The 25,006-nt window shown below is 33.4% G+C and overlaps 4 protein-coding genes across 4 annotated transcripts in view; 2 read left to right on the top strand and 2 right to left on the bottom strand.

The window, feature by feature from the left end:
* LOC107029297 (stress-induced-phosphoprotein 1) overlaps positions 1–3,621 on the bottom strand; it is a 6,712-nt gene extending 3,091 nt beyond the window's left edge. Inside the window, exons 1-6 of the mRNA XM_015230682.1 lie at positions 3,358–3,621; positions 1,177–1,270; positions 1,045–1,095; positions 794–967; positions 316–495; positions 36–155 (exon numbers count right to left, since the gene is read on the bottom strand). Of these exons, the coding sequence (XP_015086168.1) occupies positions 36–155; positions 316–495; positions 794–967; positions 1,045–1,095; positions 1,177–1,270; positions 3,358–3,497 (759 nt within the window). The 5' untranslated portion in view covers positions 3,498–3,621. The remainder of the gene's footprint in view (positions 1–35; positions 156–315; positions 496–793; positions 968–1,044; positions 1,096–1,176; positions 1,271–3,357) is intronic.
* Positions 3,622–10,602: 6,981 nt separating this feature from the next.
* On the top strand, positions 10,603–12,099 carry LOC107030643 (leucine-rich repeat extensin-like protein 6). Its single transcript, XM_015231908.1, has one exon. It carries the CDS (start codon positions 10,659–10,661, stop codon positions 11,838–11,840), a length of 1,182 nt encoding a protein of 393 aa, XP_015087394.1. The 5' UTR covers positions 10,603–10,658; the 3' UTR covers positions 11,841–12,099.
* Positions 12,100–13,084: 985 nt separating this feature from the next.
* On the top strand, positions 13,085–15,702 carry LOC107031735 (40S ribosomal protein S3a). Its single transcript, XM_015233196.2, has 7 exons — positions 13,085–13,220; positions 13,341–13,388; positions 13,682–13,787; positions 14,456–14,593; positions 14,674–14,859; positions 15,094–15,294; positions 15,416–15,702. The coding sequence occupies exons 1-7, from the start codon at positions 13,210–13,212 to the stop codon at positions 15,506–15,508; spliced, it is 783 nt and encodes a 260-aa protein (XP_015088682.1). The 5' UTR covers positions 13,085–13,209; the 3' UTR covers positions 15,509–15,702.
* A 742-nt stretch (positions 15,703–16,444) lies between these two features.
* On the bottom strand, positions 16,445–24,973 carry LOC107030912 (protein NETWORKED 1A). The gene is made up of 5 exons (XM_015232125.2): positions 24,736–24,973; positions 24,070–24,149; positions 23,743–23,930; positions 18,368–22,626; positions 16,445–17,946 (listed from the first exon to the last, which is right to left on the bottom strand). The coding sequence occupies exons 3-5, from the start codon at positions 23,840–23,842 to the stop codon at positions 16,723–16,725; spliced, it is 5,583 nt and encodes a 1,860-aa protein (XP_015087611.1). The 5' UTR covers positions 23,843–23,930; positions 24,070–24,149; positions 24,736–24,973; the 3' UTR covers positions 16,445–16,722.
* Positions 24,974–25,006: the final 33 nt, after the last annotated feature.

The raw sequence follows: 25,006 nt of genomic DNA, 5'->3' as shown, positions 1-25,006 counted from the left end.
GCTCTTCCGAAAGAGTATTCAGTGATTGAATTTACCTGTGGATAAGATATGATACTTTTTGGTGTCACTAAACACGCAGCTTGAGCGAAAGAATCTTCAGCATACTGTCGAAGAAATGCAAAACAATTGCTGTGCGTATGGGGTGACTCAAAAGCCTAGCACATGAATAAAAGTACACAATTAGATAGTATACGTTATATCCAACTGCACTTGACAATGTACCTATAACTCACAAATTCAATTCAGACATATAGGAAGAAGGCTGAAATCCATGGGAAAATGCATGAGGAGAATTTTTGGAAGTAGTTGTAACACCTTATCTATATTAACAGCTGGAGCGTACTTTTCCGTGTCTGTCTTCTCCTTGTTCAGAAGGAAATAAACTCTAGGATCCACTTTTGAAGTTTCATGCCATGACTTAACTGCACCCTCTACTGTTTCAACATGGAATGAGAAAAACTCTTTCCAGCCATCTTCAGCTCCATATTTTTCAGACTGCAAAAGGAGGATCAAGCTTAGTACATCTCATGCGGAAACTTCCTGGAAAGACATTTTCCAGAAATTAAATTTAGGGCTATATCACACAGCTGGTGATGCAACGAGTATCTTACCTACATGAGGAGATATGTTATATTTCACAGTTTGCATGAATAAAAAGTACTACTGACCAAAACCGTATTAAAAAGTGAACCCACAATCATAGAGAAAAAAAAATTAAAGCTCCAGGGACGACCAAATACATTAACATTTCAATACAGATATGTCTCTCGAAATATATTCAGAAGACACTGACCAGTTCAGATTTCAACGCATCAAAATGTTTTGCCATGTCAATATTGGTTCTCATGTTCTCCAGTTCTTCAGTGCGCTTCTTATCTTTAGCCAACTGCGTAAGTGTCTTTATCTTCTTGGATACTTCCGAACTTTGAGGGTTGTATTTTGATGCAATCCGGAAAGCAGCCAAGGCCTACATCACAATAACATATATTAAAACCAGAACATAAGAAAGTTATCCAATAAATAAGAGGAAACATTTATACATACATCCTCGTATCGTTCCATAGCCTCTAGTATGCATCCTTTCCTGAAATAACCCTACATGTACAATTGAGTGATTTTACAAGCAGAAAATCTTTGCTCTGATAACAAGAAGTCCACACATATTCTGGAGCATACCTTTTCCCACTCTGGTTTCAGATTGATCGTCATCTCGGCATCAGCAAGTGCTTTGCTAAGTTTAACCAGATGCAAAAATGCTGCAGCGCGATTGCTGTACATAGTTGAAGAAAGAGAAAAGTATACAAGGAACAATAGTCAGTTTCACAAGCTAGATATAACGATAGAATAAGAAAATTAGGACTACTTTAAGGGGCCACTTATGTATTTGGATATGTGTGTGTATTACTTTTCTGGTTCTTTATAAGCAATTATCAACAGAAGGAGGATCCTAAAATTGTCGTAAAGGAAACATTAATGAAAAGTATACTGCAAACTTTAATATTTATCAAATTAATGAATGTAGAATACAAACAAATAGTTGTACTATTGCCCTGATTGGAGGTCCTAGTCTAGAATCTTGTCCACCAAAAATGGCGTACAATCAATTAATTTTTTATGAAACAAGAATCAATGAGTAATATCTTCTATGAAAAAGAAAATAGATACAATCAATCCACATATTGCACATCTATAACAGTATATTTTCGCGAGTATTAAGAATCAATGAATAATATTTTCTATGAAAAGAAAAATAGATACAATCAATTTATATATTGCACATCTATAATAATTAGCTGGCAAGTTTGAAATAGACCTCAAAACTTTCTAATAAAAGCTAAGTTGCTCAGACTCTCTAAAAATGTTGCGGCACCTGTCTCAGATCCTTCAAAAATACACTATTTTTGGAGGATCTGACATGCACCCGTCGGCATTTTTGAAGAGTCAGAGCAACATGGAATAGAAGACTTCAAGGAGGGGAGAATCAATGTTATTAATAGCCATTGTTACGCTAAGCGAGAAGCTATCCCTTCAAGGGCAAAGCAAATGCACTTATAAGAAGAGTACATGTCAAACAATGACACAAAGTGATCCCAACAAGAAGCAGCTGGTTCTTTAAATCTCAATTCTTGAGAAATGGATCAATATCTGTATTACTGAATATTGGATACTAATTAGTTAGGTTAATTATTCATATATGTTGATACTTATTGTCTTCCATAAATTGTCCGCTTCATTTCTAGAAGTTTGCGCTTTTAGTTATCATTTTTTGCTTCAAGCCCCATAGATCTTGTCGCTTTTCGCTTTTAAAGGCACTAGGAAAGTGACGACGAATGCCTCACAATTTAAATGTGTTCTCTAAAATCTGAAACATCTTAATAGTAAGAAAAATATACTAATATGGTTAACAACTAAGTCATTTCTACGTGTAGTGGTTTCTAGGTTCTCTCTTCTTTTGTTTTTAATAGAAAGGGAAATGGGGGAGGAGATTACAAGGTGGGGAATCAAACCCTCACCAATAAGGTGAAAGTTCAGTACCAACTGAGCTGCTAAGATTCTCCGGTTTACTAGGTTCTCAATTGAACAAAAGCCAACACATAACTAACCACAAATTCCATACATTTCTTTACACGTAAAATTCCTTTTCTGCCAAATGTAAGATTTACTTTGACAGTAACTCTGTTTAGACCAATAATTTTCATTTATTTTTCAAATAATTAGATAGTCCCCTAACTTCTTGAAGTTAATTAGCTGCATTTTAAACATAACTTAGAAGTCCATTAACAATTCTATTGTAGAAAAACAATCAATCAACATAGACATATTAGTAGATAAAAAACAAATACAGGCAATGGCACCCCAACAATCTCGTCATGGATAGACAGAAGAAAAGGAGAAGACGAAGTACGCCAAAAAGGGAATGAAATAGGTTGCTTTTAGCGATTGCAATTGCTTATTTGGTAAGGATTACCAGCCTGAGATAAAAAGACTAGTCCCGCCTATGGTTACATGCCCATTAAGAGCTATCCTGGAATTAAGCTAACTGCATAGGCAGTTAACGGCATTGGAAACGACAAATCACATTATAAAAGGAACCACAAAATCCAAAAGCAGGCTGAAAACTCTAATCCATAAATGTATAAACCAACAAGTACAGGATAAGACACAATTGAAATAGAACCAACCACGAAGTCACAGGCAAGATGAAAATGCACATACTAAATACTATAACATCAATTTTGAGTAGCCAACAATTACATACAAGTGATATGACAAACTTTTCAGCACAAAATGAACAAACCCCACAAGCCAAGATTACATCTTTGACAGAAAAAATGCATCTAGGAAGTGAATACGTACCTGTAAAGAGTGGCGTTTGATGGGTCTTTCTTGATGGCTTGAGTGTACAAAGCTGCCGCTTTGAGATAATTCCCAGCTTTGAAGAATTCATTTCCCTGATCTTTCAGTGATGTCTCTGCTTTTGCATCTGATTCTCCCATCTTCTCTATCACAGCAATTTGCTTCTTGGCTATGGAGGTTTTTTGGGTTTACTAGGGTTTTCTCAGATCTTTGTTGCTCTGTTCTACAACATAATTTTGCCACATTTCCAATTTTGGGCCCCACTCAACAATTGCATCATTTTTTGTTATAAATTTTTACAAGTAATTATTTTTAACCTTAGCTTATTAAAGAAAAAAAAAGACTCAAAAACTCCTTCGTTCCTTTTTATATGTCATTCATTTTTATAAATACTGATTTATAATATTTGTATTCTTTTGAGTTATTAGCCTTGAAATTATATATTCGATCAACTTAGAAAAACTAAGCAAATAATTTATGTTCACTGGTAAAATTAATTTATCAAACAAAATTAATTCATATTTATTGATTGAAAATTTGAATTCCAAAGTTAAATAAGGATAAAATAATAAATTTACTTAATTTCTTAATGCACGTGAAATCCAAAATAATAACTTATAAATAGCAAGAGAGAGTATTAAATGGACTTAATATGTATATCATACAAAAAAAAAAAAGATTGTACTAGTAGAAGCACTAGAGTAGATACAATATAAGAGTTGTCCATAAAGTTTAACAAATTATTACTCAAAAAATTATACCTTTAGTTAAAAAATTCCTAATTTTCCTACTTCAAAACTTGAAATAAATAAAACAATCGAGAATTTGTCTAAAAAATTCCTAATTTTCCTTCTTTCTTCTTATCCATTGTTGCATCCTCAGCTCCTTGTCCTTGTGTTTGGATTTAACATCTATGAGTGAATATAGTTGAAATTGTTTGAAAACATTTGGACAATGCCATAAATAAAAGATTAGAAATGATTTGAACTTTTTTTAAAATAAAAATTATATGTAAAATGTGTTTGACACACATATATATCATGTTGTATATTTTGTATATCATAGAAAAAGAAAATCTTGGTAACAATTATAAGATGTGTATATCATATGTATATTATGTGTATAGGTATATATCACACACAAGTTTTCATGAATTTATATAAATATACATGATATACATGAGATAAACGGATATACAATTAGATATATAACGGTATTCATTGGGAAACATGGATTCCACTATAATGTGTGCATTTGAGATGGAGTTGTCTTCAAATCCTCCATTAATCATCTAGAAATATATTCAAAATCCTTAAGATATTTCTAACAAAACTCAATACATCCATTGGGACTAATTATAACTACACGTAACAAAAATAAATTGAAATCAAATTTTAATCGTTAATAATACTGATATTTTTTAATCTTTATCTTCAAATATTCGATGATGATCTTAAAAAAAATTTGACATTGCAACATGAAATTGATGAAAAACTAAAGAAATCTTAGATGAAAAAAGAAAGTAGAGAGATTCGGGAGAAAATATTGATAATTTCTAATACAGATATTTATTTATCTTTTATTTTTTATTTAAATTTTCAATTGTTAAATTTAAATGTCAATCCTATCCCTGGCTGATTTTTGATTTCAGGTCCTTGTAATAACAATAGTTTTTAAATTATTGTCAGTCAAGCTTGCTTACATGGACTTTCAACATTTTTAATTGTCAATTTTATTGTAAATTTGAATTAATTAGTTATTTCTAATCAGTTTATATCATTTACGAATTTAATTAAAAAGTGATGGAAAAAAATGGATCGAGGAGATACCCTTCAAGATTACTCGCAAGCTTAGGAAGAACACAAGTGGAGAATATCATTGGGTTTGACTTTAAAAGTCATAGGTCGAGATTATCTTATTGATGAGTTTTCTTATGTTAGTAAAAAAATTAATTATTGTAGGTCATAGTTTATTTAAATAATGTCAAATTCAACTAGAAAAAAGAAGAAGAAAATGTGTATAAGCACATTAAATTTTCTAACTCCACATAAAAGGGAAATTTTATGTTCCAATGAAAGCAAGCGTGTTGTAAATTATTCAAAAATCAAAGTTGATTTACATAAAAAGCTATTATATCTAGATTATATGCTTCTCGTTTGAAATATTTTTAGCTTTATAAATTGTCCTTCCTCTTACTTAATGTGGCTCTTAGTTGAATATGATAAAAAAAAATTAACGTAGAATTATTATTAGTTATGTAAATTTTTTCTAAAAGTCGAAACCTCTTATTAAGTGGTCTTTAGAAAAACTAATGCTAGCTCAAAATTCAGTAAGAAAAGAGATTTTTTAAGTAACAATAGCACAAAAGTAATCGGGTAGATAATAGAGATTCTTAAATTTGTCTGAATTACGCGTCGATACATGTTATAATACGGAGCGTTCTTAGTCATTAACAAATGACAAAGAGTCAAAAGACATATTCTAATATGAGTATTGAACACCAGATAAAAAAAATAAAAACTAAATAATCATACAATTTTTTGTTGATTAAATAATTAGGTTTGTGTGGTTGGCTAAACAATCTAACAAATGTTCCCCCAAAACTATATATTGGAAGTTGGAGGGTTAACATAAATAAAGATTTATTTGATCACGTAGGAACTAAAGCCCAAATCATTGTTTTGTAGTATATAATGCATATTAATTGTTGGTTGAACAACCTTATTCTAAAGCTTCACAACTTGCCCTATATCATTGATAATTATATCAAAGCTTATTCTCCGACATAACAAGAAAAATATATATTTTTTTAAATTGAGTTCTTATTTAATACTATATTTTTCTTCACTAATATATATCACAACTTGATTACTAATAATTAATAAAACAAAGACCATCATGTCATGTAAAATTTCTCTAGTACTGTTGTTTCTTCTTCTAGAAGAGACATTAGTTTTGAAAATTAAGCTTCAAATTGACCTAAAATATTATGACTCACATTTGAATATAAACCTTAGGTTTCAAATTTCAAGAAAATAGCATATTCGTTCCATGCATTCTGAATCTAGCCTATGCGTAATGCTTATATACTGCGGTTTACAGCATTTTATGTGATCTGTAGGCTATTACACAGTGAAAGATTTATTTATTACACACTTTGATAGCAATTATTGAAAAGATTATAACAGCGTCATATTATAATTATTCCAGGGTTCCTTTACTCTTGAATTTTTTTAGTTTATTATTATTGATGTATTATGTCGATTATATATTTCACTAAATAAAAGTCAAATTAAATATTCTTAGACATATATATGCCAAGCCAAAAGAGACAATGAAAGGATCTTATATATGTAATATGGATAGTGGTATGTCAAATATAGCCATTTTTCTCCTTCTTCAACCACTCTTAAACGTAATCAACTTATACACCTAACTTAATTATTTTGATTAAGTCTAATTTTTTTTTTTTTGGCCTACCCTTTATTTTTAAAAAATTTATTTTTATAGATATGTAAATTGGAGAAAGGTGAAGGAAGATACACCATTAGATTAATTAGACTGTAGTGAGGTGACAAATATATTAAAATTATCTTTGATCGGAACACTTTATAACTAGTAGATGATCTTCTTGATACAAATTCAAATTAGTGAGCTCCTAAAGCAAATGTCGAATAGGTACACACAGGATGGAGAGAAAAAGGAAAAATCGTGAAACGTAACTGATATCCTAACCTATAACTAATTGAGTAGAATAATTGACCTTTAAATGAAAAAATATTGTTAACGTTAGATGGTCGAAATTCATTAATCCTGAACAAATTACACGCAAAATCGGAGATAAAAGTATACCCCCATCATATAGGTGCATCTAAAACAAGTTAACATATAGTATAAATTTATAGCAATAATTACTACCAATGTTCCATATTAATTGTCACGTTTTCTTATGAAATTTTAATTAAAATCTCATTTATTTATTTTTTTGCTTCCAATTTAATTTGGTCTTTCAGATTTGGTAGTTGACTTTAAAAGTGTTCAACTTTAAGAATTGGTCAAATTCAAGAAAAAGTTACTATTTTGAAAATTATTAGAACTTTATATTTTGTCATTTTATAATTAATCAGCTTACGTTCTAATTAATACAATAACAAGTGAAAATAATGTACGTATTTCCACTTAACATCATTTTTTTATTTAAAAAAATACCTTAATACATGATTAATTATTTCTACTAATGACTTTTTCCCTCAACTCTAAATTAAAAAGGTTCATTTTCAAGAAAAGACATAATAATTAATTATTATAGTTAAACTGGACCCTTTCATCAATAATTAAACAACGCTTAATTAAGCATGCATATTACAATTTTAGGCAAATTATAGTTTCCTTTTTTGCTAAATTCCAACCAAAGTATTATTGACTTTAGAATATATTTATTTTTAAGTTTCACAAGCAAGTTGGATTAATAAATAACACACATTTCACATCAAAGTGCAATTTGATATTCAGAAAAATAATAATAATAATAATAATAATTCAGTGGTTGAATAGTTCATTGTGGTAAACTCTCCTTCTTGCCAGCTAGGTTTCACCTGCTTATGATGACCAAAAACTCAAACCAACCAAAAAAATTATTATTTTAAAATAATAAAATTAGAGGATGAGAGAAGAAAAAGAAATAAATTAAGTTTTTTACAGTAAAGTAAATGTGAAAGAGAGAAAAAAAAAATGAAAGTTCACAATGACCTGCTTTTAACTACTAAGTAGTGCTAAATAATGTTTGATAGATTCAAATATAATGTTTTCTCAACTTTATTGATAAAATATTATACTATTGTCTAACATTTATGACTTACATCAAATTTTGATATCGTAAGAGAAATTTTAAAAAATAATTATTTACTAAATTACTATCTTAAAAGGGGATCATTGACAAAAATTTCTTGTGTTTGATCCGGTTCGATTAAAAAAATTATAACACTCCATCTTATGAGTGTTTGGATTGGCTTAGCCTATTTTCACACATCTTGTGTTCAATAATTAGGCGAAGATTCCTTCAATTTTAACTTTAAGGTTATAAATTTAAGTCATCGATGAAGCGAAAAAAGTGGAAAGATAGAATACCAAATAGCATAAAAATAATAAGGAGTAGCTAGGGCAACCAGGACTTGGTTAATTTTGATTAATAATAAACCTTTAAACTTTCAATTAGCAACTAACTACAGTTTTACCACTTCAACAAGAAAATGAGTAGTTAATTTAATTTCCTTGCTATCACAAAATTTCAAAGATGATTCCATGTAAGCTTTTAACTTATCCACAAACTAATTAAAATATATAAGAAAAAAAAAAGAACTACAAGGAACACTGCAAAACAATTATTTTTAATCTATGTTTATACATCCTATATTAATCTTTATACATAGAAAATCATGATATTAACACTATATAGTATGATTTCTATTCTAATTACCCTATTAATTTATACAAACATAACCAAATAATTAATAAAAATAATATCTATATAATTAATCTGATATACTAATACATTATATTTAATATTATTTTTATACAACTTTATAAAACAACTTCTACGATATTGTGAATATTCGACTATTAATGAACTTTCCCATCATAAGATACTGAGTCAATGCATGAAAGACATGCAATACCAAATTAAAACATATATATATATATATATATATATATATATATATATGATGTGTTTAGATAACAATGTACTAACTAATATAAGTATCATTATTGTTGTGTGTTCATTGTTTCCAAATTTCTAACTAACATATTTCTTAATTCTTACTTAATTATTCTTATGATTTGGGTTTCCAAGAAATAAACCTCCCTCTATCATAATCAGTTAAATTTAATTAGACACTGCCAGTCCCTCCTAGCTACATGTGTTTTAAAAATCATAACTCATACTGATAAAATTTCTTTCTTTTTTTTTAAAAAAAAAGTTAATAATAAACCTAAATTAATTTCTTCCTTTCGTTTTTCTGAAAAATAGTGTAAGCCTCCTTTTTCCTATTATAGTCAACCTTTTTATAATAATTAGTATCATATATAATTACATTTTATTGTGATTGGGTCTAAGTTTTCTTTGAGTTCGATTTTATTATGTTATGTTATATATTTCTTTTATAAAGATATTTCCCGGTATATAAAAATAAAAAATCGGCTTAATTAGATTGACAATTTGTCGAATTATAAACTTGTCCCAAAAAACATTTAGATACTTAAATTACGTATGTACGATTTGTTTCAATTAAAGATTTTATCAACATATGATAAAGTATTTTTATTAAACTCGATTCATATACAATTTTTAACACATGTTCTTAATTAAATGTCCATTATGCAGATAACTCATTTAATATGTGTTATCATTATACGAATTAGTCTCAATAAATTATAGAACCTAAGACATGCTCCACTTAACGATGTTGTGAATAATTAAAGAAAATGTCATATTTTTTTATGGTTAACTTGTCTATGACTCTCCGTAATGGTTATTGAGAACATGCACAAATTTTTTTCTCTTCAAAAATTGAACCAAGAGTATTTAATAGGAGCATTTAAATATGCGATACTATCGAATTCTAAATGATTATTATTTTTTCACAAACTTAAATCAACATTTAATATATAAAGCTTTAGAAAATTCAGACAAACAACACCGTTATAAAGGTGACACTGTAAATCCAACATTGGCCTTTCCATGACTCAAGGACATTGAAAAACATGATGTGTGTTTACAAAATAATCCAATAACTTTAGCTAATTTAATACTAAGCCCCTAAATTAAATTACTAAAAACCGTGTTTTTGGTGAGATCACAAGCTAATGTCCATTAAACTTTCTAACAATTTGTACTAACATCATCATTTTTTGTCTATAATGTATAATATACCAATTTCCATATCTTATTTTGTTTAAATTAAGGATATAGACATTAAGGCAAATAAAACTCTTATTAGTAGTACTTCCCTTAAGAAAACTCCTAGGATTATATTAATTATAATCACCAACTAGCAAATTATTTTCAATAAAAAAAATCAGCATTAAGTAAGATATGGTCAATTTTGAATATCCTAATTGTAGTTGTCTAGTTCCTAATCACTATTTAATTTCATTAATTAAATAAAATATACTTTCTCTACCATACACTTAGCCTCCACCAATAGCCATTTAAATATCAACCCTTTATGGCATCTATCTAAACATATTCCAACATTAAACTTTATCTTAAACCCTAAACTCCTAAAACACATCACAAAATCATGAAACTCATCAACTTAGCACTTTTGGGCTTCTTGTTCATCATTTTCTTCTTCTCAAAACCCTCATTTCAAGCTTCAATCAAATATGAACCAAACCCTAGACTTTTCGATGCTTACATAGCTTTACAAGCTTGGAAACATGTCATGACTTCCGATCCAAGAAACTTCACAAAAGATTGGTATGATTACAATGTTTGTAACTACACCGGGGTTTATTGTGCTCCAGCTCCAGATAACCCTAATATCACAACTGTTGCTGGAATTGACCTAAACCATGCAAATATCTCCGGATACTTACATGAAAAACTTGGTTTATTGACAGATTTAGCCGTCTTTCATATAAATTCCAATAGATTTCAAGGCTCAATCCCAAAATCTTTTTCTAAACTTCGAATTTTATTCGAACTTGACGTGAGTAACAATCTTTTTTGTGGTGAGTTCCCTTCCGTTGTGTTATCTCTTCCTTCTTTGAAATTTCTTGATGTTAGATACAACCAATTCGAAGGAAAAATCCCTACGAAGCTTTGGGATCGAACACTCGATGCATTATTCATAAACAACAATAAATTTCAATTCTCATGGCCTAAAAACTTAGGTAAATCACCCGTCTCCGCTTTGGTTATGGCTAATATTAACGTAACGGGGTGTATACCATCAAGTATAGCAAAAATGTCGAAAACATTAAATGAAATTATTCTCTCGAATTCGAGTTTAAGTGGATGTTTGCCTCAAAAATTAGGGTTATTGAAAAATGTTAGGGTTCTTGATGTGAGTTTTAACAAGCTTGTTGGTGAGTTACCGGAATCAATTGGTGAAATGAAGAAATTGGAACATCTTAACGTGGCACATAACAAGTTTTCCGGTGAGATTCCGATGAGTATTTGTTCATTACCAAAGTTGGAGAATTTTACTTATTCTTATAATTATTTTTGTGGTGAACCAAAGATTTGTCTCAAGTTGAAGGATATAAATGATAAGAAAAATTGCATACCATATCGACCATCACAACGTTCAGAAAATGAATGTAAGGCATTTTATTCGCGAGGTCCGGTGAATTGTAGTTCATTTGGTTGTAGATCACCACCACCACCGCCACCTCCACCACCACCGCCGCCGCCACCACCACCACCGCCGCCACCGCCGCCGCCACCACCAAAAGCACATTATTATCATTATCCTTAAGTGGTAAGAGGAGTTGTGTTTATTTGACTTTTGTTTGGTTTTATGTGATTGGATAGGTTTTGTATTGAAAGGGCAAAAAAGGAATAAAAAAATTGTTCGTTGAATAAACTATAGATGTAAGAAAGTTAGACTTTTTTTCTTTTTTTGGTTATTGTTTTTTTTATTTTCTCATTTTTCTATCATTGGATTTGGATATATACATTGACTTTGATTATGTTGTACGACTAAGCGATTTAATAAGACTTTGTATTTTATTTAATTTCCCCCTTTCTTTTATGCAAATAATCGTACCATGTGACATTGTGATGTATTAGTTAATCTTTTATATAAATTATTAAGTATGATTCTTCAGCCTTAAACACCTCATTGGCTAATTCAAGAAGCAAACAATAATAAAAATTACATAAATTATTAATTATTATTAAGAGTTAATTTGTACTATTATTTTACCAACATCAGAAATCCCTTAAAGGATCTCATATACATAACTCACGAATTGTAAATATACATTACTTAATGAGAGATGTATCCGATAGGGAATATGATTGTCCAAGAAGATTTTTATAATTTTTTAAAATGGTAGAGATTTTATAAATTGTGATAAACTAAGATGTGTATTTATTATTATTTTCAAAATATAATTTGAAACCACATACTATTTTTAAAAATATGCACATTGCCCTTCATCTAATAGACGAATGAGAACACACACGACTTTTCAAAAAGATATAATTTGAACGAAAAATGTTTATTTGGACAATTTATTGAAAGTTGAGTTGTTCAATTGAAAAATGTCTTAGTTCAAATATCTAAATAAAATATCTTGATAAGTTCCTGCTTACCTTGCCGTTCCGTTCCATCGAAACATAATGTAGAACTTGTTGTCGTCTTCCCTAGCATACAAAGATTTACTTCCTTGAAAAGAATAATTCATTCAAAAATCGATATAAGAGTTCAACTACATTATCGTAGTTCATGTTATATATTTGAAAGAGTTTGGACCTCCTTGCTTCTTTCATGTTAAACTCCACTTTTCGTCAATCTCCTTTTCTCCTTGATCCACAAAGACAAAATATAAAAATAACGTCAATAAATCATCACGAAATAAAGGACTCGCTAAATCGAGGTTGTTAACTAATACCAACCCTCACCCTTCTCAACCACAAACCAAGAAAAGTCAATTGAGCCCACAGGCTAAAACTAATTTTTGTAAAAAAGACTGAGCCCATTAGTTAATAAAAAGCCCAATATCTGAATGGGCCAATAAGATCTCATTAGGGTTAAATTGTTAGGGTTCGCCATTGAAGCCGTCGTCGAGCTCACTATAGTTCTGTGTTTCTCTCTCTTACCATAGCTCAGAAGCTCGACCATGGCCGTCGGGTAATACTCTCTTTCTCTCTCTACAACTCAAAAATCACTTTTTTTTTCAACATTTATGCTTCAATGTACAATTTTTTCATCTCTAACCTTTTTTTTTTTTGCAATTTTGTTGTATTACAGTAAGAACAAGCGAATTTCCAAAGGCAAAAAAGGAGGAAAGAAGAAGGCGTAAGTTCTTTTTTCCTTAGTTTTATACCAAAGTTTGAATCTTTTTTGTTAATTATGTTTTAAATGTTTATTTTGTATAGTCCCCTTATAATATTACCTATTGTTTTCATTGCTTCAGTTATCGTATTATTTGGTTGCATTTCCATATTTCATTTTTCGAAGATATGTGCCAAGGGTTTATCGGAAACAGCCACTCTATATTCTACTCTCCCTGTACCCCGGTTGTGAATTACACTCTGTATGATGATGATGCTGTTGTATTTTGTTGATTTGATTCTTTTTGGTGGGTACAGAGCTGATCCATATGCTAAAAAGGATTGGTATGATATCAAGGCTCCATCAGTATTTGGTGTCCGCAATGTAGGGAAGACCCTTGTTACCCGTACACAGGGTACAAAGGTATTATTTGCTTCTGTCTTAATTTTAAGAATATCATACATTTGCTATATAATATATATTTTGGAATGTTAGAGATACATAGGTATTTTAGTGGTTCGCTTACGTGGTTTTGAATATTGGTGAGTAATTGAAGTCCTCTTTGATAGTTTTTTTCATTGACTGGTTGTTGTTTATGATCAATTGATGACGTTTAGTGGCTTAGAAACAGATGAAGTCTGATCTGATGTGTCATTGTGCTAAATATAGTGGAATTAACTTATATCGTGTAGCTGAGAAATTTGCGAGTTTTGTGATTTTAGAATCTTCAGTTAACCTTTTCTTAAACATGGTTAAGAGTGTTGACTTTAGTCATTTAATTGGATTGAGAAATCTAGATGAAGCTTGACGTATGGGGAAGGTCTCTTCTACTGAAAATGCTAACTATATTATATCAAAGTTAACTTTACGTAGCAAAAATAGTGCCGTCTCCCAGAATACAGAAGGAACAATTGAGTTCAACGTCATCTGAGTTTTGAGTCAAATTGGGCTAGATTATGGGCATAGTATTAGTAGCTTCTTGATTCACAAATTTAAGGGATTCACCCTTTTTTAGCTATAGTAGTTGATGTGAATTGTGAACTATATAAAAACACAATTCAACGTATCATAATGTTAGTCCTTCATTACAGATTGCTTCAGAAGGCCTGAAGCATCGTGTGTTCGAAGTTTCATTGGCTGATCTTCAGAATGACGAAGATCACTCCTTCAGGAAGATTCGTCTGAGAGCTGAAGACGTCCAAGGAAGAAATGTCTTGACAAACTTTCATGTATGACAATGAACTCGACTTTTTTTCTACGTATTCTTATCAAAATCCTCCTACCAACTTTTTTGGGTTAAAATGGTCAGGGTATGGACTTCACCACAGATAAATTGAGGTCACTGGTAAAGAAATGGCAATCATTGATTGAGGCTCATGTGGACGTTAAGACAACTGATAGCTACACCTTGAGAATGTTCTGCATTGGCTTTACCAAAAAGCGTCCAAACCAACAAAAAAGAACCTGCTATGCGCAGTCAAGCCAGATTCGCCAGGTAAATACAACTGCTTGTTCAAATCTTAACAAGTTCTGTTCTAATTGTGATATAGCAATATTAGTTATGAGATAAATGGAAATGCTTTTGTTTAAATTTTCTCAAGTATTCGTTTTGATGGGCACAAGTAAGCAATAGAAATAATGTTGGAATGTGTACTGGTGCTTACACTTCCCCATCCTGTATTTTGCTAAAACCATTGATCTCTACTCTTTTCAAAATAATTGTTTTTAGATTCGTCGCAAGATGCGTGAGATCATGGTTAACCAGGCACAATCGTGTGATTTGAAAGACTTGGTCCTGAAGTTCATTCCTGAATCCATCGGTAGAGAGATTGAGAAGGCAACTTCAAGCATCTACCCTTTGCAGAATGTATTCATTCGCAAGGTCAAGATCTTGAAGGCTCCTAAATTCGACCTTGGGAGGTTGATGGAGGTAGTTTTGTTGCTCCCATCTCAACTAATATTAACTTCCATTTCTCATCACTTTCAGTATTACCAAACTCTTCATTTTTCAGTGTATTAATGTGGAGATTACTGTTTCTTGGTTGTGATAGGTTCACGGTGATTACTCAGAAGATGTCGGTGTGAAGGTGGATAGACCCGCAGAGGACGTTGCAACTGAGCCAACTGAAGTAGTTGGTGCTTAAATATGTTAAAGATTTTCATAATCTGTTTTATGAACTTGCTTGTGGCTTAAATAGTTTTTCACTAAATGAGTTAGTAGGTTACCTTCATGTATTTTACTTATTTTGTTTCTTGAGAGTAGGAACAGATTCAGAAGGAAATTTTATACTACATTATATGATATTTCCCAGTAAAATGGTTGATGCTTTACAGATTACCTCTCTATTTGTTTCCAGTATTCACTTTATTTGGAAGAAATATAATTTATTTGATAATTAACGTGTGATATGAAAATTCCAATTTCAAATTTGTTTATATTAGTACATTCGAGTATGAACAATACTTCAAATATTCTTTGCTTAAACGTCAACCAAATACAATTTTAAATTTATAAATGTCAAGTAAAAACGCCACTTAGAGTTTCTGGTGGATGGAATAAGCATTTTAATCTTGGATAAATTGTAGAAATATATTATTAAAAGATTGGAACAATCTTTATTTTTGTATTTTTTTTCTATATCTGACTGATTCTATGTGATAAAAAAGTTTAATCTGATTATTAATACCGGGTAATTTTTTAGAAAGGTTAAAAATTTGAAATGAATTTATTCTAATTTATCTTTCTTTAAACTAATTACACATTCTAAAATATACTTTGTATTTCTTATTTTTAATTAATTAATTTAGTGAACCGAATACCTAGACTAGATTATGATATTGGAATAACTTGTTCCCAATCTTGGATTAGCGTTCGATATAAAAGAAAGTGTATATACATACCTCTTGACAGGAGCATTCATGCTCCTCTTCACATGTCAAAATTATCTCAGCCTCGTTTTTTCATTTTGTCCATCTCAAAGGTCACCACTATACACCTCCCTTCTATTTTATCAGTTTCCCAATCAGCTTATGAAGACAAATGCACACAAATTTGCAAAAAAGAGAAAGAAAGTAGCTAAGATAAGAGGCTTCCAGAAATGTATATGCACACGCTGAAGCATAGTGGCTCCATGCAACACCTAATATTAGATACACCATCAAACTGATAACACTTTCAGAAAGATTAAAATTACAAAGCACAAAAGCATTGCTAGAATTCTTTAGGCAGTTAAAAGTCTAAAAAACTGAAATAATAGCCATGAGAACAAAGCTTATTTGGAATAAGATCCAACCTAACTCTTTAACACTTCCCCTAAAACTAAACAAGAATCAGTTTTTTCAAGAAAAGTTAGAACCATTAGACGCGATATCTGATGCTGCCATTATTGCTGCTGCTGCTACTTGAAGGTCTAAAGCAACACATAGGACTCTTCTTTTTCTTCTCGCTGTTCCTCCTCCCGATATGGATGAAGTTCTTCAGTATGATCCCCGTACTGCTCCTGGAAAATTTGCTCCTAACTTTGCTTTTCTTTTCGTCATCCAGTTTCAGCAAAATGTACTGAATTTTCTGAACCTCTAGCTGCAACCGTCCTATCTTCTCAGACCCTTTTCTTGCCTGTTCTGACACTCGCTTCTGACGGGTATTCATCACCTCTTTCGAGTCTGCTGAACCACTGCTTGGAGAATAGGATGTACTTTCCTCTGTATTCTTCATCAATTGGCTATTCAAATTCACCAGATGTACGACTGTTTCCTCGACTTCTTGTAGCTGCTCCTTAACTGTTTCAAAATCAAAATTTTTGGGTTTTTTGGCCTTTTTGTTTGCCTCCAAATTTCTTCTCAGACTATCAACAGTCAATTGAAGACTCATTAATTTCTCTGCATCGGAAGCAAGTCGCTTGAGAATCTTCTTGTTCATTTCTTGATTTGCCTCAGATGAGTTCATTGATAACTCTAATTTGTCCACACCCAACTCCTTCTCCACTTCTGATTCTGTAGGTGGATGTTTGCCCCTCCACTCCAAGTTCCTAAATTGGTTGTGAATGATAGGGACCCCCATTGTTGGATGATTTGCCCGTTTCTTCAAATCATTCACGCTACGACTGAGGCTGCCGCCTTCTGCAGTTTCCCACAGCTCAAGCATCTGATCATCTACTCTCTCTGCCGCAGAATGAGCTCTTTTAATTCTTTCTGGTGAGCTATCAGAAACATGATCAAGTGGTATATCTTTCATCAGTGTCCCATTTTTGGCTTCAAAGGACTTGGGTTTTGTCTTCCGTCGATTACGGTCATCTTCATGCTCCTTTTGGTGACTCCTCCTTCCTGCAACCTCATGTTTTTCTCGATCCAAACTGGGCCGAGATTTTATCGACTCAATTTCACTTGCAGTACTATCTCGACCAGGCTTTATGTGTAAAGGCTGATGCAAAACAGGCCTGTTCATGCCTTCCACTACTTTCTTAACTGCTTTAACCCTAGTCCTCAGCTCTTGCAAATCAAGAACGCCTTTTGGCATGATAGAATGACCATCTGTCAGCTTGTTGGAGCTAATTTGACCGGACTGAACCTCAATTTCAACACACTGCAAATACAAACAGAAAGAACAAAATTTCAGCAAAACGTTGGAGATAACTGCGACATTCTAAGCTTTGAAGCTCAAGAACAGAAAAAGTAAATGAGAATAACACTTGGGAATGCTGATGCTTCCCGTTAGATATGTTCTGGAGCACTTCAATTAAGTTTTCAAGTATACCACAAGTCAACTCCGAAATGATAATACGAATGTTAAAGTAATGTTTGTTCAAGGCAATCTATTGCATGTTATGACTCTCAGAAAATATGGAAGAAACTTTTGAGCAATCAAATCACTTAATGATGTTGCAAGGCAATGGGCATGTACAGAAAGACCAGAGTCCAATCAAACCTAAACATAGAGAAAAAAGAAAAAACCCAACACTGCTTATATATGATAAAGTATGATAAAGTATGATAAAGTACATTACCTTCGCTTCCTGAGATCGAGCTAGATTAAATTTCATGAGGAGCAGAGCATTATGCTCAAGTGAAACAATGTCATCCCTCAGAGAAGCAATTACAGGAGCATATGAGTGTAACTGTGACTTCAGTTCTCCAATTTCACCTTCCATCGAGATCATTTTTCCTTTCATTCGCTGAATCTCCAAACCCTTGGAAGCATTTTTATCCTCGAGTCTTTCACACACCTCATTCAACTCATTCATTTTGTTTTCCAGTAGCACTTCACGAACGGAGGAGATCTGGAGATCAAAATAAAAGGTTGCTGCCTCTGCCTCCCATAGTTCAAACTCACAGTTCTTCTCTTGAAGCTCCGAACTCAGATATTCTTCTCGCATTCGTTGCTCTTCAATTTCTTCATGCAACTTACCCATTTCAGCTACCAAGTTCATATTCACTTCCCGAAGGACTTCAATTTCTTGGTTTTGAGTGGTATTTGTACTTGATATTTCAAGCATCTTCTTTTCTAGAATTTCATTTGTCAGTATGGATTCTTGACGGTCAGTTTTTAGCACATCCAGAGTCGTACACAATTCCGAGTTCAAATTCTCAGATGCTATAAGCTTCTGCTTGGCTTCCAAGAGTCCTGCTTCCTGCTTATCAATTATTTCTTTTCCAGTGGAAAGTTCCAACTTCAAATGATTGTTTGATTCCCTTATTTCATAGAGGTCCTCTTCCAGCCTTTGAACTGATTCCTTCAGGAGTAAGTTTTCAGTTTCCTTCATTTCCAGCTTCTCCTTCAATATGCCCATTTCCTTGTCAAAGTCACTGATAATACAATGAAGATTGTGCATATCTTCAGATATTGACTTCAACTCAGCAGATTTCTCGCTACCAAAACTACTCCAAACTGTAGAGAGATTGCTAAGAGCAAGTGTATCGAGTAAGAGTGTATCATTTTCCTGCCCCACCATCAATTTCTCCTCCCTGATCTCTGTGATCTTTTGCAACAAAGTTCTATTCTCCTCAAGAACTTGGGAGTATTTCTTTTTTAATCCAACATAAACTGTCTGCAACTGATCATGCTTGACACAGAGACTCCCAACCTCTGCATCAAGTACAGCGGTTAGTTGACTGCCTTTGCTCACTTCCAGTCCCAGTTTCTTATTCATCTCCAGAAGTTCATGATTGTCTTTCTGCACTGTGACAAGCTTCTCTGCCATGATATTGAACTCCTTCTCTACAGATTTCTTCACTGACTCAAGTTCAAAGGCCTCTGATTTCAGCTGTGTAAGTAAAGTTACGAGAACAGAGTTTTCAATAAATACCTGCTGCTTATCATCCTCACATTCTCTGAGTGAACATTTTAGATCCTCGATATTCCCCAAAATATGATGAAGAAATGTTTGCTCATTTTCCACCCTATCTTCACATACAAAATCAGATTCATTGTCAAGGGCCTTGAAAACCCGATATATCCCCAGTCTCAACCTTTCGATTTCATCTAGCAAAACTTCTGCTTCTACCTGTTGCTCAAGGCTCTCATTCTCTAACTCTGTAATCAGCCTGTCAGCCAATTTTGATGCCTCAACATGTTTCTGACAGTCCACCAATAAAGTGTAGTTCTTTTCTTCCATGTCTTGGATGAATTTCTGCAGGATGAAAATTTCACACTGGGCTTTCACAGCTCTATCAAGCTCCTCTTCAAATTCTTTCTTCCGCCACTTACTTTCTTCTTTTAGGAGAAGAATATGGTTCTCCATACTCAGTAACCGGGTCTCACTCTGATGAGTAAGTTTTGCCCTTTCTTGTTTCTCCATTCCAACTGCAACTCTCAGTTCTTCAACTTCTAAGCTAGTTGCTTTTTTGTCCTTTTCCAGGCAAGAATATTTTTCTTCCAATCCTGTAAATCTTGATTCCAGATATTCTAGTCTCCGTTCGACATTTTCCAACTGAAGCTCTAGGCTACCTCTTTCAGCAAGAAGATTGGACTTCTCATTCTTCAGCAATTGACAGATCTCTTCTAATCCCTTGGATTTTTCCCTCAGACCTTCAAGTTCAATTTTTGCACCAAAAAGAGAGTTCTCAAGAACAGCATTTTTTTCTAGGAGTTTCTGCATGCTATCAGTTATAATTTGCAACTGAGATAGCAAAGAACCTTTCTCAGCAACAAGGGTCAATTTTTCTCCATTGAGATTTTGGCAGGACTCTTGAAGTGCCCTCACCTTTTCCTGCGATCCCTGCAACTCGCCATTCACGTCTGAGAGGGAACTCTCCAAAAGAGCCTTCTTTCTCAGAAGTTCATCCATGTCCTCCAGCTTTTTGTGAAGGACTTCTTTCTCCTTTCTGTCCTTCTCAGAGATTATTCTCAGCTCTGAGCTTTCTTCCTGCAAGTTCTTCATTGAAGACTCGATACACTCAGGGTTTAAACCTGCACTCTTCACTTGCTCCACCAAAAACTGGTAGCTCCTGTTTAGGTCCTTGATTTCCTCCTTCAAACATGATATGTCTTTCTGAAGTTTGTTATTAAGTTCCACTTGTTCAGCAACCTCCTCTTCGAGTCTCGTTTTCATCTTCCTCAGGCTAAGGATTTCATTTTCCAGATTCTCCTGAGAAAAGGTTGAGGATAATTTCAGTTCACTCAGGCTTTGATTTTCATCCTTCATTCTCCGAAGTTCATCTTCCAAACTATGTTTGCTTGTTTCCATGTCCTTCAGAAGTTGAAGACCATTTTTGAGCTCCAATGCCAGCTCTTTCTGCTCCTCTTGAGATTGAGAGTGCAAGTTTTGCAAAGCCAAAAGTGAGGCTTCAATTTGTGCATGCCTCAAGTGCTCATTTTGCAAATCACTTTGAAGTTTCTCCAGCTCCCTTTGCTTCTGAGAAAGCTCTTGATCTTTCATAGTTATCTGCTTTGCCAAGTTATCTGCCTCAGAGTGCAATGACTGATTTGATGTCTCCAGCAGAAAACACTTCTCTTCAGCATTTCTAAGCTTAGCAGCACCGACTGAAAGCTCACCATTAAGGCGTTTTACATCCTCTTGTGCACGAGATAGTTCATTCTCAAGTTTGGATATTTTCTCCAGACAGTTTTTATACTCAAGCACTGAGACTTCTTTCTTCTCAGTTAGCTCCATAACAAGATCTTTCAGTTTCTTTATCTCACTTTCAGCTCTATCAGCTTTCTCACTAAAGAGTCTAGATTCTTCTTGAGAAAGCAAGAGTTTTTTCTCAAGTTCAGATATCTGTTCCAGGCATTGTTTGTACTGATGAAAACAACAGTCCTTTTCAGACTCTAATTTACAGATCTCATTCCTCAGATGCTGAACTTCACTTTCCGCCTTAATTGCTCGCTCATTTACTCCTTTCGTGTCTTCATGTGCTTGAGAAGCTTTATCCTCCAAACTGGATATCCGTTCCAAATACTCCTTGTGCTTGCTCAGAGCAGCATCTCTTTCAGCCTCCAGTTTGATAAGTGATTCCTTCAACTTCTGAGCTTCATTTCCCGCTTCACTGGTTCGTTCATTGAACTTAAGGCAGTCCACGTGTGCAGCACTGAGATCCCTCTCTACAGCAGACAACTTTTCCAGGCATTGCTGATATTGCAGGAATGTAGTTTCTTTTTCCACCTCGACACCAGCTAGGGCTTTTTTCAACATTTGAACTTCGCCTTCAGCTTGACCTGCACGCTCTGACTCAGCAAGAACTTTGGCCTTGAGGTTTTCATTCTCAATTGATAATTCAGAAACTTGAGAATGCAAACTTTGTTCTTTTTCTTCTGTATTGCCGCTCAATCCTTTCTTTAACGTTCCCTCGAGGAACTTCGAGTTCTTTAGCATTTCTTCTCCAGCCCCAAGCATCTCATACAATTGTTTTAGACCCCACTCACTTGCTCCCTTATCATCACCACTCTTCTGTACAGCATGCATTCTTGACAGCAACAACCCCACTGCGTGCTGATGCAAGTCACCTGTATCAGGAAAATCATGAGCTCCACGCAATACTTCTGGACTATGTGGCTCTCCTGCATGTGCGGAGGATTTCACTGGTGAATCTTCAAGAAGAAACGGTACTTGGTCGGGAAATGCCTCTGACATGGTTTTCTGAGCCTGCTTAAGTTCGCCTGATACATGGTCATATCTTTCAGCTAACGCCCGGTATGCCCTGTAGAACTCCTCAACTAATTTCATTAGCTCAGGCCTTTTCTTGTAGTACATTTCAGCCCTTCTTGCAAATGAATCGGCATCTTCTTCAATGAGCTTGATCATTGCCTTCACTTTAGAATCCATTTCTGCAAAAATAATAGATAAAACAGGTTAATTCCTCATTTTGGATGAGACCATCCATTACAAAGAGTTCGTACAAACTTGTCCAGTCAAACCAGCAGGAGACATTAAATCAATAAGGCGAAGTCCCTATTTAGTTTCAAAAGCCTTTGCCTTTCTCAGTAAACTAAGTAGGGCTTGCGGTCCCCTGTGGAAATTTTAAAAACATAAAGATGCAATTTAAGTTTGTGAAAAGTCTGAGGAAAGCCCAAAACACCCTTCAGAGAAGATCTACCTCAGAAGTCAGAAGGGGGACATTATGTAAAGACTAGTTAGAACATAGACTCAATGTAAAAAGCCTTGGAATGGTAGTCTTGCTTTTGGGAAGAAAGATAAGTTATGTAGGCACTCCAACCATTTTGTGCAAATGTAACCTAAAGTAGAGAAGGCCAATAGAACAATGATACACACATTAAATACTCGGGTGAAGAACCTCCCATGTTGAAAAAAAAAGGGCAGCCCAGTGTGAGAAGCATCCCACTTTCATGCAGGTTGGGGGAAGATCCAACACCAAGGGGCTCAAACCCATACCTATAGGTCACACAGAGATAACTTTACGATCGCTACAATTCAAAAACCTCCTAACTTGAATACCCCAAAAAATTGCAGGAAACCAAATTCCCAGGCACATTATATACATATGCCCCACAATGGCAACGTTGTAAATACAAAATCTTAGGGAATAAACATAAAGGGAGACACGGGGCAAAGCATTTGAAAAAGGAGTATGATCTGATCGTGCATGAAGCAATGTTTTGAGAATAAAAGGGACACACTTGAGCGTGTATGAAACCTTTCAACACAATACAATAACAAACACTAGGAGGCAAATGTATTTGTTTCTTTGATGCTTTTATGAAATGCAAGAAACGGATGGTATCAGGTCCGACAATCATAGTTCAATTCGAGTGCAATCATCCTGTATTTAGAAATCCCTATTTATGATTTGGTAAAAAAACACAACATAGAAGACACAATCAAAAACACTAGAGATCTCGTTGTCCTGATAAAAATGTAAAAAAATAAATAAAGCAATGACAAGGAGAACAAAGACAAAGGGAACCAAGTCTGTAGATACTCACCAGTAAGATTCTCTTGAAGCCATTTTGAGTTCTTAGGGATATGACTATCCCACCACCACGAGTACTTGCGCCTGGAGTTGGAATGTGGCAACGTTGCCATGACTCCAGCAAAGAACAAAAAAACAACTGGATTTATTCTTGCAAAATACTGGAAATTTTACACTTTAAAGTGCTCAACTACCAAGCCCCTGAAGCAAAAGATAGAAAAGAACAAAATATCAACAAGAAGCAAAAAAAATGAAAAACAATTTTGGGGTACAGGACCAAGGCCTAGAGATCATAACTATGAGAAATGAGGATCGAAGCTAATACATCAATGCAAAGTACCTGCTCTGCCAGACAACCACAGCTGCAGCTACAGTTACTATTCAACTCAAAAGTTCCAATGCCAGTGTACAGAAGACAACCTGAACAGCAAAAACACAACTGATTGAGAATCAAGCCTCATACATTACAAAATGTTAATTATAAAGTATCAATATCTCAAAAACATGGAAAAATTATCCATTTGTATATCTCATAGAGATTCAACTGATATGCACATCATAATTAAACAGAATTTTCCCAGAATTCACCAATTGACAAGATTCATCAAGTCCATACAAGAAAGAGGGGAACTTCTAAGCAACTTCTAATTCTGATCAAGGCTTCATAAATAGACTTGTAAAGTAGCAAAATCAGAATGAAGAAATTTTCATTAACTCTTAATTAACAAAGACTCCTTTTTTCCCCCTGATTATCAAGATTTACAAAACTCCAACATGAAAACTAAAGATACTAAGCAAATGAGCAAAATGAAAACAACAAAAAAGCAATCTTTATTTAAGAATCAAACAAGAACCCCACCAGAACAACAAAATCTACAACCCAAAAACTGATACAACAAGTGACATTGACACACAAAACCTCAAACACAGAAAACAGTTCCACATCAAAAAAACAAGCAAAAAAGATTGGATCTTTACAACAAAAAAACCAAAATCAGAAAGTTACCCAAGATTAACAGAAATCTGAATTAACAGAAGTCTGATTAGCAGCTATGATTTTCAAGAACCAACTAGCTGCTTCATTCCCTCTTACCCCATTTCCTTTCTTGCTCTCCCTTTCTCATTCACTTCCTCTCTCTCTCTTTATCCTCTAGTTGGTACAGTGTCAATGTGACAATCTGTAAAAAAATAGACAAAATATGAAAAACCCCTTCAAGATTGCACCTTTCAATATAGGTTCAACTATACACACACTGTATAATGTATGTATGTATAGG

This window comes from Solanum pennellii, chromosome 9 (genome assembly GCF_001406875.1).
Source record: "Solanum pennellii chromosome 9, SPENNV200".
NCBI classification, from domain to species: domain Eukaryota; kingdom Viridiplantae; phylum Streptophyta; class Magnoliopsida; order Solanales; family Solanaceae; genus Solanum; species Solanum pennellii.
This window is presented reverse-complemented; position numbering and strand designations above follow the sequence as displayed.